The sequence below is a fragment of the Lytechinus variegatus genome, chromosome 1 (assembly GCF_018143015.1).
Source record: "Lytechinus variegatus isolate NC3 chromosome 1, Lvar_3.0, whole genome shotgun sequence".
Taxonomy (NCBI): Eukaryota; Metazoa; Echinodermata; class Echinoidea; order Temnopleuroida; family Toxopneustidae; genus Lytechinus; species Lytechinus variegatus.
In genome coordinates this window covers 17,419,071-17,434,311 of record NC_054740.1, presented here as the reverse complement: position 1 = coordinate 17,434,311, position 15,241 = coordinate 17,419,071, and the positions used below count along the sequence as shown (strand labels likewise).

Below are 15,241 nucleotides of genomic sequence, written 5' to 3'. Positions count from 1 at the left end.
TTTATCCAGAAAGCGTTTCATTGTTTGGTTATTCAACTTTTTCTCTATTCCTTCAAATCACATTATTATCAGTGCCCCTTTCAATTTGGCTTTATTTTTACCTGCCAAAGATGAACAAGAGAACAAAGAAAACCCTATAAAGCTAGGTCTAACCAGGCCCCTCTTCCCGCCGACGGTCTCACCACTGAGGCAGGGTTCTTTTTCTGATATGGTCTGCTAACTCTGGCCATTTTTCCTGATAGGGGACTATGTCTTTCATTAACACAAAATGCAAAATGAATAATCTATATTTTAAATGGCTATCACAAAATAGTCAGCATCAAAACATTAACAATAACAAAACAATAGCTAGTGGACGAACATCCAATCAGCAACAAATAAAATCAATCTAAACCACAAAACAAAATATTAAATCACTCCAGGCGTACTGTAAGTACCTCCTTTAAGCAAACCAACATATAAGCATGTATAATAACAATTATCTTAGAGCATCGTGCTGATAACGCGAGGGTCATGAGTTCCGTCTAACCAGGCCCCTCTTCCCGCCGACGGTCTCACCACTGAGGCAGGGTTCTTTTTCTGATATGGTCTGCTAACTCTCCAGTCTACCGTCGTCGAGGAGGGGGTCGGCTAGTGTAAACAAAGACCACAACATTAAATAAATACAAAGACAATGAAGTTTATATAGATAGATTATTCTTGGTTCTTTAATTTTAAATATTAATTTGAAGTTGCCAGGGGAATACAAATAATTCCAATTGCTTCTCTTTAACAATAATCAATTGATTAACATTAAAAGTGAAAGGGTGTTAAATAGTTTTAGAAAGAAGAAACCTGTATTTTCGGAAGATGGGCAAGGCCTTGTAGCAGTTCAGTCTATAAGAATGTTCAGTCCTCCCATGCAGCTGTTTTCCGCAGTCGTGTCCTAGCTCTCTGCCACACTCGCTGTCTTTCCTCCTAATTGTAAATTAGCATACAACGCTCTCCGAGTTCTCCTCTAGTATTATCCGCAACCTCATCCTATTTCTAGAAGTTGTTGTATATCGTCGAAAACGAAGTAGAAAAAGAGATGATATGTATTCAGCAGGTGAGGTACGATGGGATTAGATTCTGAAGAAAGATTAATTCTGAAGACAAATAGGTTCTGAAGACAATTCTGACAATTATGGTTGAAAATGAATTCTGATGATAAATGCTAGATTCTTGCTGGAGGGGAATGAGGTAGAATTCTTGTCTCTTATTTCTCTGTCCTGTATTTCTGCCTGTTATTTCTCCTATTTCTTCCTCTTCCCGAAGATGCAACAGGTTTTAAACAGCTGGAAAACTGTCCGAGTGCAAATTGGCCAGCCCTTTTCTCCTAATTTACATGAGTACAGTCCAATGGAAGCACAGGATTTCGCCTGTACCACACCCTTTCTTTGAGCTCTCTGACTTGTTTTTCCAAGTCAGATTTCCCTATCTCCGGTACGATAGTGGCTTGTGCCGCCACTCTATTTGGGCGTGAAGAGCGTTGAGGACTATTGTGAAACTTTTGAAAATCGTCGATCTCTTGTTCAGCTTGCCATAAACTTTCTTTTTTTTTAAAATTCTTTTATATTATTGCTAGCACCCTAGGAACACTTTTTAGAGTACCCTAGGAACACCTTTTTCAATCCACTACATAGGCTTCTGCTCTAATCATGAGTTTATATAGGGCTGTATCATTAAACAAATGATCATTTAAATAAGTCTCTTTGTTTTATAATCGTTGATACACCAAAGCATTTTTCCTAACTGAAATATAATTTTTCCAAAAGAAATTGTGATGATCAGTAGATTGCTCTGATTGGATGATGCAAAATATTTTGTATAAATTGAGGTTCATATTGGGACAATATGCATTTGTCTATCTTTTATGCAAATTATCATGCATTGCATTATTATTTGCCAGTGTGTGAGAATAAGGTTCTTTTCCAATCATTGTCTACCATTTTATTTGATACCATAAATGAAAATTATTTTGTATCATTTTTGTAGCATGTAACTTTGATGTGCATAAGTCATTTCTACATTCTTACTCTTTTATGAATCAAGTGTATTGCAAATTTTACAATAATTCCATCTCTGAGATAGACTTATGTACTTTTTATTCATACAATTATTGTTTTTCAAAGATTTTTTATAATTAAAAAAAAATGTTTTATCAGATTCTGACTGTAAAAGAAAATCATATATTAATGGTTAGTAGTTTTGGAGGAAATTCTGTTGGTAGCAGGAATCGTATCTTGAGTTTTTGACCGATCTTGTTGTATGATAGAAACCAGTTACCAGTATGTATGTCTCTGTGAGAAGAATGCATGTTTTATATAGATATGTGTTATATCAGGTTTCAAGTGCAGATAGAGTTTATTGCAACTTTACAAGTAAGTGTACATCTCAAACGTATGCTTGTGAGCGGTTGGAAATCGAATTGCGTTTGGTTTTTAGATTATTTATTTAATGTATTGCAACTTTACAAGTAAGTGCAAATCTCAAAACGTATGATTGTGAAGGGTTGGAAATCAACTTGCGTTTGATTTTTAGACATGTGTTTAATTGCTGCCTTCTGCTATTGGCCCCTGATTATCTCCATAGATTTTCTCTTGCCATTCTTAATTAATATGTTAACTGTCTGTATTTGACATAGATATCTCCTCAGTTGTAGTAATTATATTTCAACATACTGTGTTATTGTGAATACTTTATACTACTTAACCTCCCTCAAACATGATTTGCTTACATTGAATGAGATTTATGGGTATGAATTCACAAAGGTGGTTTTTAATGGGGGGGGGGGGTGAAACCATGGTTCTTGAGAAGAAAACAACTGAACGGGTGAATTGTCGTTCCCCATCATTTCCTATGAGGAGCATCAACATGCAGAGGCAGTGTATGCCTAATTATCATAAAATGTGATATCAAAAACTATCTAAAAAAAACATGCAACATTATACATCAAATACATATGAAGGTGCAGTAAACTGTATTAGGTTCACTGAAAAGTCGTGTGACTACCAAGAATAGCTCCTATGGTTCTGCTGGTCATGTGACCCACCCATAGGATAGTGATTCCTTTGGGCATGCTCCCTACTTGTGAAACTTAGTATATAGTTGTAATTAAAATTGTGGTAGCAGAATTTTCTAATTAATATCAGTGATCCGGCAGGTTTGAATCACAATTAATCACCCAAATTACCATGTGATCATCCTCTTCCCCACTCAAGACAGGTCATATTACTGTTCCAACAAGTTGGGAGCCTGTGATGCAGTACTTATAATTCTTTTTTCATGATAATTAATTTACATAAACAGTGGATTTATTTACAGTTGTGCTGAAAAGAAAGTGTACCCCACCAGAAAATGCATTTCTTCATGCAGAGTGTTGAATGTAGACAACAACACTACAATGTTCACTAAACCAAGAAAAATAAACTCTATTGAATGTGAATATTTTATTACCTGACTTCACAATAAAATATATAAACGATGGCAGAATCTTAACACTTTTTCTGGTGGGGTCACTAACTTTTTACCATCACTGTATGCATTCACCTCATAAACAAGTGTAGCAATAGTAATCATTCAATATTGGACTCCTTTTCCATATTGTAATTAATGAATGCATCCACATGCACCAAAAAGCATTAAAATTTTGATTTTCATGCATGAAATTTTAACAAGTTGAAACTTTTGGTATCATCTAAAATAGTTATAAATGTTCTACAACCTCTGTTAACAACATCATCTTATCTTATGCTGTTAAAGAACTGGTTGCATTTGAATAGTCCGCATGGTTCAGGAATTGATAGTCTTCAACAAGCAAAAACCTTTGGTGCTGTATGAGTTATACTACATTGTTTAGACCAGGACCTGTGTTTTTAAATGTAAAGAATACTGTTTTTTTTGTTGCAATTTTTCATACAATTACATGTACATGTATGATTGTAAACTGAAGAAAAGATATACTTTGAATTGAGATTCTGTAAGCGTATTATGGAAATCATTCTGAAAACAACAGATCTCAATCAGGTTTACATTTTTTTCATGCCGATATATTTTAGGTCATTGATTGTCTGCTTTAAAATCACACTACCATAAAAAAAGCAACATTAATTATTATATTTTGTTGGCAAGAAAGCTTGGATTTTTTTATCGCTATATCAATGAAGGGTATATACCATACATATACCCTTTCTTTTTATACCGGTGCATTTACTTATCATATGTGTTCATGATACGGATTAACAATTGATTTATTTATTAATCATGAATGAAATATATCAGTATTGTACATAGATTGTATATGAAAATTCCTATTTTTGTAAAGATTTGCAAAGTGAAATAAATTGATGGTGAACCAAAAACTAGTTGGCATAGTGATGTGTGATTCTTATTCCAATATCTTCTTGGTATAATGCCATTAGGAATTACCATTTTCCATTTTGTCCATATATATCACTCTGTATCTCTCTTCCCTTTCCCCCCTCTCTCTCTACCTCTCTGAATGGCAACAGCCAGGTAATGTTTAACAAACATGGTGCAATTCATATACACCCTTTAAACCTCATATAGACATCTGGGGCCTGTTGCATGGAAATAAGTAGGAACGTCCTAGGACCATTCTTCCGAGATAGGAAGATTGGCGACAAATCAGCGCTTTCCGTTTCACAAAGGCAATTTTGTCTTTCAAGTCCGTGACATCGTTTGATATCAATAGTATCGGAAAAATATTTAGTCTTCGTCACCTGAACCTTTTATTTTGGAATAACGACTTTTCATAAAACATGTTTCAATAAAATGAGATCAAATAATATATTATTTATTACTGATTGTAGAATTGATGTATGGAGCTTACTTTGTGAGGTAAAAAGAGAAAAAACTTTAAAGATTCACAAACATAACTGGATAAAATCGAAATTTTCTTATTTCCCTTATTCAGAACACGATGTCCTTTTAGAGAACCTTTCATTGGTATTTCAACGAAAGAGACCCTTGTCCGACATAGAAATTAATCTAACTAAGCAATTTTGACATTTTATTAGTTCAATATTCTGTATTTTTATAAAATACTTATATATAATGATAATTTTGCAAATTATGCATTAATATGTTATTTGTTGAGGTAAAAATAGGGTTTGGAGTAGACAAAATCAACAGTGTCGGATTGTATGAGACTAAAAAAGAAAATATGAGAGGCTACGTGTAAAAAATCAGATTTATTTATTTTATTTGTCAGATATAACGCAATAAATACAAATGTGAGTGTTTAGAGTACCTCAGTTGCATGATGACTAACCGAAGACAAGGAAAATATGAAAATTGCTGCAAACATGTCCAAGTGGATAAAGTAGTGGTTTGCAATAATAATTAAAACATAGAAAAAGGTGTAAATCAATCTGCAATGGAAAAAATACTATTTACAGAAATAGTGCTAAAACATGACAACGATCATAAATGTTAGTCATATTTAAAGTTGATCACTTAATTTATGTTCAACATTTCAAAGTTAAGGAGTAGAGATTACATTATTGCTTTAACATGACATAGGGACCGAAAAATGCGCCTCTTCATATGGACTTTCCATAATCTTTTCTTTAATGGACTTATCTTCATTTGTAATGATCGTAAGCTATAGGCCTAATCTGTATCTTAAATTCAAATAGCTATTTTGTTACTGGAGATTTTTTGTTTTTCCCTGTTTCACATCTCAAGTTAGCCCAAATCCAACAATTAATTTTCATTGATTAAGATTAATCTCAGCAAAAAAAAAATTATAATCATAATGAAAATGAAATAAAAATAAATAAATGATTTAGCATGTTTAACACTTAGTTTTATTGTATCATGTTTTTTTTTGCTAAACGTTATAAACACGTTTTTATCTTACATAATTTCTTTTAAAGAAATTTGTTTTCATGTTGTTTATCTATAATGAGAAAGCATGGGTCAGAGAGATAGTGCTGCCCATTTCGATATTTCAAGTTTATTTTTAAATGGAAAAAGAGTGGGGATAAGACGGAGGGAGAATAAAAGGAAACATTAAAAAAAATATGTTAGGGCCTACATTACCCAAGGGAAGTTAAAATGACATCCGTTTTTGGTCATCTTGCCATGTAAAAAGATGACCTGAAATTGATGACAACTAGCCCCCATATAAAAAATAACTTGGCGCCATCCCAGATAAAATGCATCAGTGCAACCCCCCAAAATGTTTGAAGGTGATATGTCAGTGTGGCTTGCCGTAAACGCATTTTCTCTCAATGCCGACGGTGGCGGGCGGTGGGCAAAGAAGATCATGCCTACGTAGGACACGTCTGGAGGTGTCTTACCAAGGACCATTCTTCGTATCGCCCAAATCGGCTTTGTGAAACAGTTGAGCGATATCTCGTTCTTACGTAGAACGGTTCTATGAAAGATCATTTCATGCAACAGGCCCCAGGGAAATGTCATTTGAAATGGATGTGCTATAGAGGGTAATAAATTGCTGTATAAAGTCAACTTTTCATGCGGCACAGCACTTGTGAACAATTTGCCATATTTTTGTGTATATTCATTGATTTCAATTTCCAAGTTCATTCTCAATGTCTGATATTGTTAATGGACCTATCAAGGAATTCCCTGTACTATCTGTTCTAGGGAGGACAGACCATTTCATTACCCAAGTAAAGGCTGATCATGCTCCCCCTCCCAACCCCCTTTATCCCTTGTGATGGTGCTAGCCAACATTGCACATTTCAAAGTAATATAAACTCCTCAAAAAGTTTGGAAATCTGACTTTGATCGATAATCCCTCTTTGGTTTTAGTAAATATCCATGTGTCATTAATATCAATGAATAGACCATTTAATTCTCTTTAAGATGATACCCTACATGATATGATTATGGTTCACATGTAGGTGCAGTGTCTTGAAATGTGGGGCAAGGTCAAAATTCAAAAGCTGCAAAATGACACAATATTGTTTTTTTTTCTGTGGTGATGAGTGAGATTCTCAGCAGTTTTGTTTTTACTTTGACCGATAATTCCTCATTAATTTTTATAAATATCAATGTGTAACTAATATTAATGAATAGATCATTAAATTTTCTTTAAAATTATACCCTATATGATATGATTATCTTTCACATTGAGATGCAGTACCTTGAAATGTGGGGCAAGGTCAAAATTCAAAAGTTGCAAAATGACGCAATATTGAAAGTCACTGTTCTTTTTTCCGTGGTGATGAGTTTCTCAGTAATTTCTTTTGTTTTCATGCACCTTAACATTAACATGGAATCAAACACACCTCTGCACAAGCAAAAACATAACAAACAAACATGCATGGGTATTTCAAACCATGTTATCTCACAGAACCATCACTACAGAAGCAGGGGCTTGGTTTGAATGGATTTTAATCTCTATTGACACAGACAAAAGAACCATGTTCTGTATTGACCCTCCATGACCATTTCTGCTTGTTTTGCAGCTTTTCAATTCAGACCTCATCTAACACTTTTGAATCCTGCTCTTTTCGTGATGGCATGATCATAACAAGCATGGTGTCATCTTAAAGAGAAATAAATGATCTTTTGAATGATATCAAATATGCATTGTGTAAAATTGGGAGTTGGGAGAAAGGAATGGTCAAACTCAGATTTCCAAACCCTTTTGCTCGTTTTGCAGCTTTTCAATTCAGACCTCATCCAACACATTTGAATCCTGCTCTTTTCGTGATGACATGATCATAACAAGCATGGTATCATTTTAAAGAAAATTAAATTATCTTTTGAATGATGTAAAATATGCATTGTTTAAAATTGGGAGTAGGGAGAAATTAATGGCCAAACAGATTTCCAAACTTTTTTTGAGAGGTTTAGTTGTGAAAGATAACTAATTGGATTTATAAATTATACCTCAGTCACATTTGCTCTACGGCGAGTCGAAAACAGCCATTTTTTTGTACCAGCTACATATAGTTGATTTTAATAAAAATGAATAAAACGGTTGTTTCCGACTCGCCGTACGGCCGCCGTGGAGCAAATGTGACCGAGGTATTGGTCTTGTCAATATGATTATCCCTAAAATATTGGTATGTTTTTTTTCATTTCAATCAATATTCTTATATTAATATTGCATAGGTTGGTAGTCTCGCGATCTTTCTCTCTCTTTCAATCCCCCATGTCATTTCATGAACTCAAAAAGATCACAAGACGAAGTCCGTTGCATTTTTTCAAAGTTGCTTTCATGCCATGAAAGCTATTTATATATTTTCATCATCAATTTTCAAATAGTTTCAACACTTGGTATGAGGTTAAAAATTCATAGTGGTACACCATACACTAAGAAACTGTTCACACATCTCATCTGTTAATACTGTACATTGTGTTCTAACTACCAGTATCTTATTGTAAGGACAGACCGGAATATCAAACGTGAATATGGCCTTCATGTATTCTACATCCTACATAAAAAGCATGTGAGATACATGTATGACAAAACTGTGGGCATAAAAAAAGGGAGAAAAACATCTATTTCAGTAAATACAATTTGTACTGTAAACAAAAACAAAACAAATTCCTAAATAAAGTAGAATCTGCTCCACTTCTTCCCCATATCGACAAATCAAAATATACAAATAAATACAAAACATAAAATACAGCGAAATGGAGAGTACATTATAATTCATCTCCATATGATAATCTGCTGTCTTCAAACTAGGCAATTGCACACAATTTTGTTTTTTATACAGATGACAAACGATGACCTAAAATGATTTGGCTCTCTTATACTGGAAATGCAATGTATAATTGTAAATCTACTGTGATACTAAACACCCCTCATGTTAAAAACAATCATGAGACTGGGATAGGTAGACAAAAAGACCCTTTCACATAAAAGCATGCATTTATGTACCTGTACGGCTAGATTATAAATCACTTAATAGAAATGCATTTTGCTGTTTTATGGAAAATTTGGACAAAAAACTTCTCAAGCTGCAAATAAAAAGATATCGTTTTGCACCTAAAAAGTCTAAGCTTCAATGATAATAATAATCATCAATATAACAATGATCTAATCCATATAGCCATTTGCATTTATTCATTTACTCACACACAAGGCCAAAAATTGCAAGAAATCAGATCACCAAAATATCAAATTAGACAGGAATAGGTAAAATAATTGTTCTTATACCTATATGTATCTACCAATATATAAATTTCTAATGAGAAATTCAGCAAGCAAGATAAATAAGAGACACAAAACTAAGAAAATGTTTAGTAGATTTCGACCAACGATAATAAAACATGCTTTTTAAAGCAGTTCAAAATGGGACAATTTAACTCCCAACACCCCCCCCCCCCAGCAAAAGAGGCTCATTTAAGAAAAGGAAAACTGAAAGTATGGTGGAAATCCCACAATATATAAATAGACATTCCAATAAAATCAATCTCTAACTTGATATTGAATACATGTATGTTAATGTTGCCACTGTGATTCTCTCAACTTCACAACCAATAAATTCAAATCATGAGGTTCAAATTGGTTCCCACACATTATCAACATACCATAACTTTATATCAATGGTAGATCAAATAATACCACACTGTACTGACTATTTGTACACTGTCATTACAGTTGCGAATGGATTTGATACCTAAGATCACTTGCAATCATATCAATTTATGATTGATTTGAAGTGATTGAAATTAGCTTCAAATTCATTACTCTCTTCACAACTGTATCTGACACTTTAGCCCATTACAGGGCTTACCCGGCATGACAACAAGATAGGAATGAATATTACTAGGCACTCAGGGGAAGGATATATTCATTATTTTGAATACATTTGTCAGTATTGTAAATTAATGTAAATAAATGAATATAAATGTATTGTTTATGGTACCTTCAATGAACAAATATTAATTTAATGAAGTGAATAGCTGGGAATTAAATACCAATTTATCATCCATTGGACAATAGTTATGTATTCACCAAACTGCATTATGACAATTTATTCATTTCTGACAAAAAGAGAAAGAATTTTGTTTTAAAAAATGCAGTTATTCAGCAGAAAAAAGCTATACGTCCTCATTAGTTTGGTGAAGAAAAAAAAAACAAGAAGCATACTTAAACGGACTAGTGCAAACTCATTAGAGTCTATGAAACTAATGTCACTGTGTTAATGTTGTAACATGCTATTAGTATTTTTGAAAGATTATGAATGAACCTGTTATTAATCAGGTTTACGTCATCCAGTGAATGTACTATCATCATACAGTACATGAAAGAAGACTCATGAGATAGAACTAGCAATACTTGTCATATTCCTTTACTGCTTATAATGAAATAGTACTTAACCTGGTGACTCTGTGGCTTTTATTGTTTCTTTGGTATTTCTCAGCTCAATAAGATGTACATGTATTGCACCTTCTAACCTATGTGAGCTTTTATTCTAGACTTACTGCTTTTCATAAAATAACAGATTACTATTATCATCCTACAAGATAGGCCAGTCAATCAATTAATCCAGTGGAAATAGTGAAGAGGAAACCCATGGGTTCTTCATCAAATTTCTGGGAAGAATAATAATTGTAATAAGTACAATAGTGAATTATCATCATTTCATTAATAAGTACAAAATTGAATTATTGTCAGTTCATGAAATGAGTGCAAAAATGAGGTGAATGTCACAGCAATTGGAAAATGAAAATGAGACAACATTCTGAATTAGCTTGATTTGAATGCAAAAATTGCTGCTGTAACAATTGCCTCCATTAAAAATCTGCTCATCAATAGTAAATATTTAGTTGTCACCAATCAAAACCAAATAATACACATTAATCCCATAAAAGTGCAATTCATCTTAATAATTACATTCTTAATCATTTTGACATTCAGTCAAACCATACCTGTAATTTTTTTAAACCTTTAATAAGCAGTTAGTTGCTGCCGGATCATGTGTAGGATCAATGCTAATTATGACTTACTAAAGAAGAACCAAATATTTCTAAGAGATGCTAATAATCCTAGAAGTGAAACTCAAGAGGAATTGAATGAACTCAATTATAATGAACCCATTTTATACAAAAAAACAGATTTTTCAACATTCTATGAATTGAGAAATGGATATTGGTATTACAGCAATAACAGAGGGATACTGGATTCATTAACATTCATAACATAAACTGGATCACAAAATAATTTCTTCTATTATTGCAAGTCTTCAGTTCATTCTTTCCATTTTCAGGTGTACCCCTTTCCTATCAGTGCTTCAAAGTTCAAGTTTGTAGAGGTTACATTTAGGTATTAACCCTTTTACACTCTGGTTCCGTAAAGCCCCATAAACTTTTAAGAGGCCAAACCAGGCCATGATGTGTCAAAGGGAAAAATACTGACTGATACAAAGGTCAGTAAACACACATTTGTGCAGTCATTCATTAATCAATCAATCAATAAAATAAATGAAAAAATAAATATAGTTGCAAACGACAAATCACTCTCACATTTCATTTACAATTAAAATCATAAACATGTCAAACCCTTGTCCCTTTTCATAGCTGAAATAGAATTATCTCTGTATTCAAATTTGTTACTTTATTACAGGACATTCATGGAATTTACTTGGGGATGAAAATTTTAACAAGGATCATTTGTGTAGATTTGTGAAATGAAAGCATAACAAAATACAAAAATTTATCAATTAAATAGTTGTTCACGATTGATCTAATTTCTACAGATATAAGAATTTTAGGATCATTGTGTTTTTACATATACTAATTCTATTACACAAATATAAAACTAATTAGGTTACCACTTTATGTTTAAAATGAATATCATTCAATACATAGCAAAAATTTATTTAAATATAGCTTTGAAACGATCATGAAAAATTACAGACACCACATTATTCAAATTCATATATTTTATTACAAAGTTTATTTAATAGTACCCATTAAAGATATTTATTTTATGTTTATCTTCTCTGCAATTCTTTCAACATCTACTGTTGACCAAAGCTGGCATCAATGCCATCCTGACAAAATTTATTTTTGCACAGCAAACTTTGAAAAAAATGCAACCATGTGCATCGATGCTAGAAAAGAAGAGACATCACATCATTCTCAAATATATATATATACTTTAAAATATATATAAGCTTTCCATGACACTCTCATATTCAATAAGATCTATCTATCAGATAACATAATCATACTGCTCAAGTAATATTTGAACGTACCACAATTAGTCTTGAATCTTGGGTAAAGCGCATACTTTGGCAAGATTAAGTTACTCTCTATGAGCAGTACTACCAATAATATATAACAGACAAAGAGGGCGCTTTATCAAACAACCGAATGACCATCATCCACAGACTTCTGCTTCTCTGTGGTAGGGGTGGCTTCATCATCGATGTCGATGCTTTGTTCGGGAGATCGTCCCATGGGGTTGAGTAACATGGGTGCCGATCTCCTGATCAGTTCGCTCTGGTTCATCTGCCGCTGTCCACCTCTCCCTGGCTTCCTCTCATTCTCAAACGAGAGCTGTGTATGAATCTGATGACGCTTCTTGCGCTGCTCGCCCAGCGAGAGCTTGATGAACTCGTCAAAGCTTTGGTCTAAAGTCCGCTTGTTTTCATGGAGACCGGCTCCTGTATCAGAGAAGCGGCTGTAGGATTCCTGACTGGTGATGGACGGTGAGGGGGCGGGAATGGCCCCCACGGATTGCGAATGTTTGATAGGGCTCCCTCCCATGACACGTCGCTGCTTCCCAACGGACGACACTGACGTGGAACTTGCCACGTGCGACTCTGGCACACTGTCTAACTCACGTACCGGTGGTATGAAGGTGGAATAACTAGCAAGCAATGATAAATCATGCGTTTGCTGCTCTACTTTGACAGGACGTATAACGCGTATCCGACCCGTCGTAGGACTTGTAATTACGGTGGGCTGACCTTCCTTGGAACGACTTGTAATTTCTGTCTGCAAGTTCTCAAACATTTTATTGACATCTCTTGTGACCTGCTCTTTAAGGGTGGGACTTATTTGATAACGGTCATCCTGTTCAACCGGTCGTGAGCCCTGCTCACTGCTACTGGTTTCTTCTCCTGATACCAAGCTCGACAGGTGCAACGGACTCTCGCTACTCTCTGTCAACATCTCATTTACACTCCCATTCGACAACTTTTCCTTAACTTTGCTCTTTGATTTGATGTCTATGGGCTCTTTTATTTGCAATAATGGTGAACTTTCTTTGTCATCTTCCTCCTCTTCTTCCACTTCCTGAATCTGCCTTTCTAATTTATGCTTTGCTTTATCACCACCACCACTACTTAACAAAGATGTAGTTCTTGTTTCCTGTTTGGCATCTTCAGGTGTGAGAGTAGCATCATCTTCTGATATGTCTCCTCTGCTATCTCTTCTTAGTGCTGTGATATCAGTACTACTCTCTGATGACGTACTGCTATTTGCCTCTTTCTCTCCTCCTCCTCCATCACTTGGTTTCTGTCCGTTGCTGCTCGGATGAACAGCAGCAACCGTCATCTGCCCCGTGCTGGTCCCTACGCTGGCTGTTGATTTGGCGGTGGTTGTCACTGGGACAACCCTGGTGTTTTTAGAAGGTGTGGTTGTCACAGTAGTATTGTTCACACTAGTACCTACACTAACAGTCTGCTGAGCACCATCCTGAATATTTTTATTGCTTTGTTCAATGCCACTATCCATGCTGACCAACATACCGGCGAGGCTCGTGGACGTGGAGTACTTTTGTGGCCCACTTGTTGTGCGCTTCCTTGCCGGTGTGTTCTCACCACTGGAAGTCTCTGGGTGAGAGGATTCGCTTCTCAATGTCCCCAGGGACAGACGCGAGTTATGAATCGATGACCGTTGTGACGACATCTGTGAGTTCTTCCGCAGCTCCTCGTAACTCAGGTTAAGATAGTCATTGGCCGGATCGACCGGCTCCTCTGGCTTCTCCTCCGGTTCTTCCTCTCCATCTACCAGAGGGTCACTACTGGCCTGACTGGGGCTATGTGGAGTGGCGGCGGCGCTCATGGCCTGACCTCTCATCTGCATCACCATGGCCTTGAAGAGTTGCCAATCACCAAACGTCATGTCCAGGACTGTCTTGAGTTCATCAAGTTCACACTGTAACAGGACGTGGCCATTGATGTGGTGTTCTGCGATGCGAGTCTGGTAACGGGGAATCGAATGTTTGTCGATGCCGTCCAGACTAAGAAGTCTGTCGCAAACGTCCTTGACAGTGAGAATCCCTGGCTGAGGGGTGGATGCAGGACTTTGTAGGATCTGGGTTAAAGATGAGAGAGGAATACCTTAATAATTACTGCTGGATAAAAGGTAAACACTTCTTCGTATAATAAAATTTGTCACTCAGTGGATCAGGCAAATAGCTAAAAAATAAACGCTCAATCCAAAAACATTTTTCTCATATGGATGGTATAATGAGCCACCGATATCTACATGTATGAAATAGGCAATAATTATGATAATGCTGACAAAAGCAGGAAGGAAAATTATCTTCTTTCATAATGAAAATTGAGAATCACAGCATAATGCTGTAATATATCCCAGGCACAAGAATCAATAATATTTCAACCCTCCACTGAGTAAAAAGTTTGAAGAATCAAGAAATTTGTCATACCTTCTTCATGAAAGGATTGGAAGCCATCATTTGGTAGTTGAGACGCGATGGGGTATCACTGATAGAGGAGTAGAGGGAGGCTCGTGATGCGATGGGTTGGGTAGGGAAGCTATGGGCAAAGCTTTGTGGTCTGACCAGGCTACTCATGTTTGGAAGTGTTCCTGCAGGATCTGTGGTCTCAATGGAATCTATCAAGAAAGTAAAATATAGAAATATTTGAGAAGTTAGGAATTACATGATCATCTTAAGCCAATTGATAATTTTTAAGTTCGATGTTGGTGTTGCAAGCAATATTTAGATTGCTTCCAAAACCTATTTCAAGTTTACAAAAACGAAACAGATCACAATAATAACAGCTCAACACATTGTGGATGACTTTATTTTATTTTATGTTTGGTGCTACATGTATGCTCATGTAAAAATTGACCTAACACCAACAGCAAAATATCAACACTGAACTTGAAATCACCCAATTTCTAGAAGCAATCTACTATCAGTGCTATTAGTAATGTGCGATATTACATACCACGGCTTGAATGCAAGTCAACTACAAATTTGCATGTAAACAAAGTACCTGTGCTTTAT

General features: G+C 35.2%; 1 protein-coding gene across 2 annotated transcripts in view; it reads right to left on the bottom strand.

The window, feature by feature from the left end:
• Positions 1 to 8,218: 8,218 nt before the first annotated feature.
• LOC121407597 (kinase D-interacting substrate of 220 kDa B-like) overlaps positions 8,219 to 15,241 on the bottom strand; it is a 72,128-nt gene continuing 65,105 nt past the window's right edge. For both annotated transcript variants that reach the window (XM_041598750.1, XM_041598759.1), the window contains exons 21-22: positions 14,657 to 14,844; positions 8,219 to 14,301 (exon numbers count right to left, since the gene is read on the bottom strand). In XM_041598750.1, coding sequence (XP_041454684.1) covers positions 12,340 to 14,301; positions 14,657 to 14,844 — 2,150 coding nt within the window. In that variant the 3' untranslated portion in view covers positions 8,219 to 12,339. The remainder of the gene's footprint in view (positions 14,302 to 14,656; positions 14,845 to 15,241) is intronic.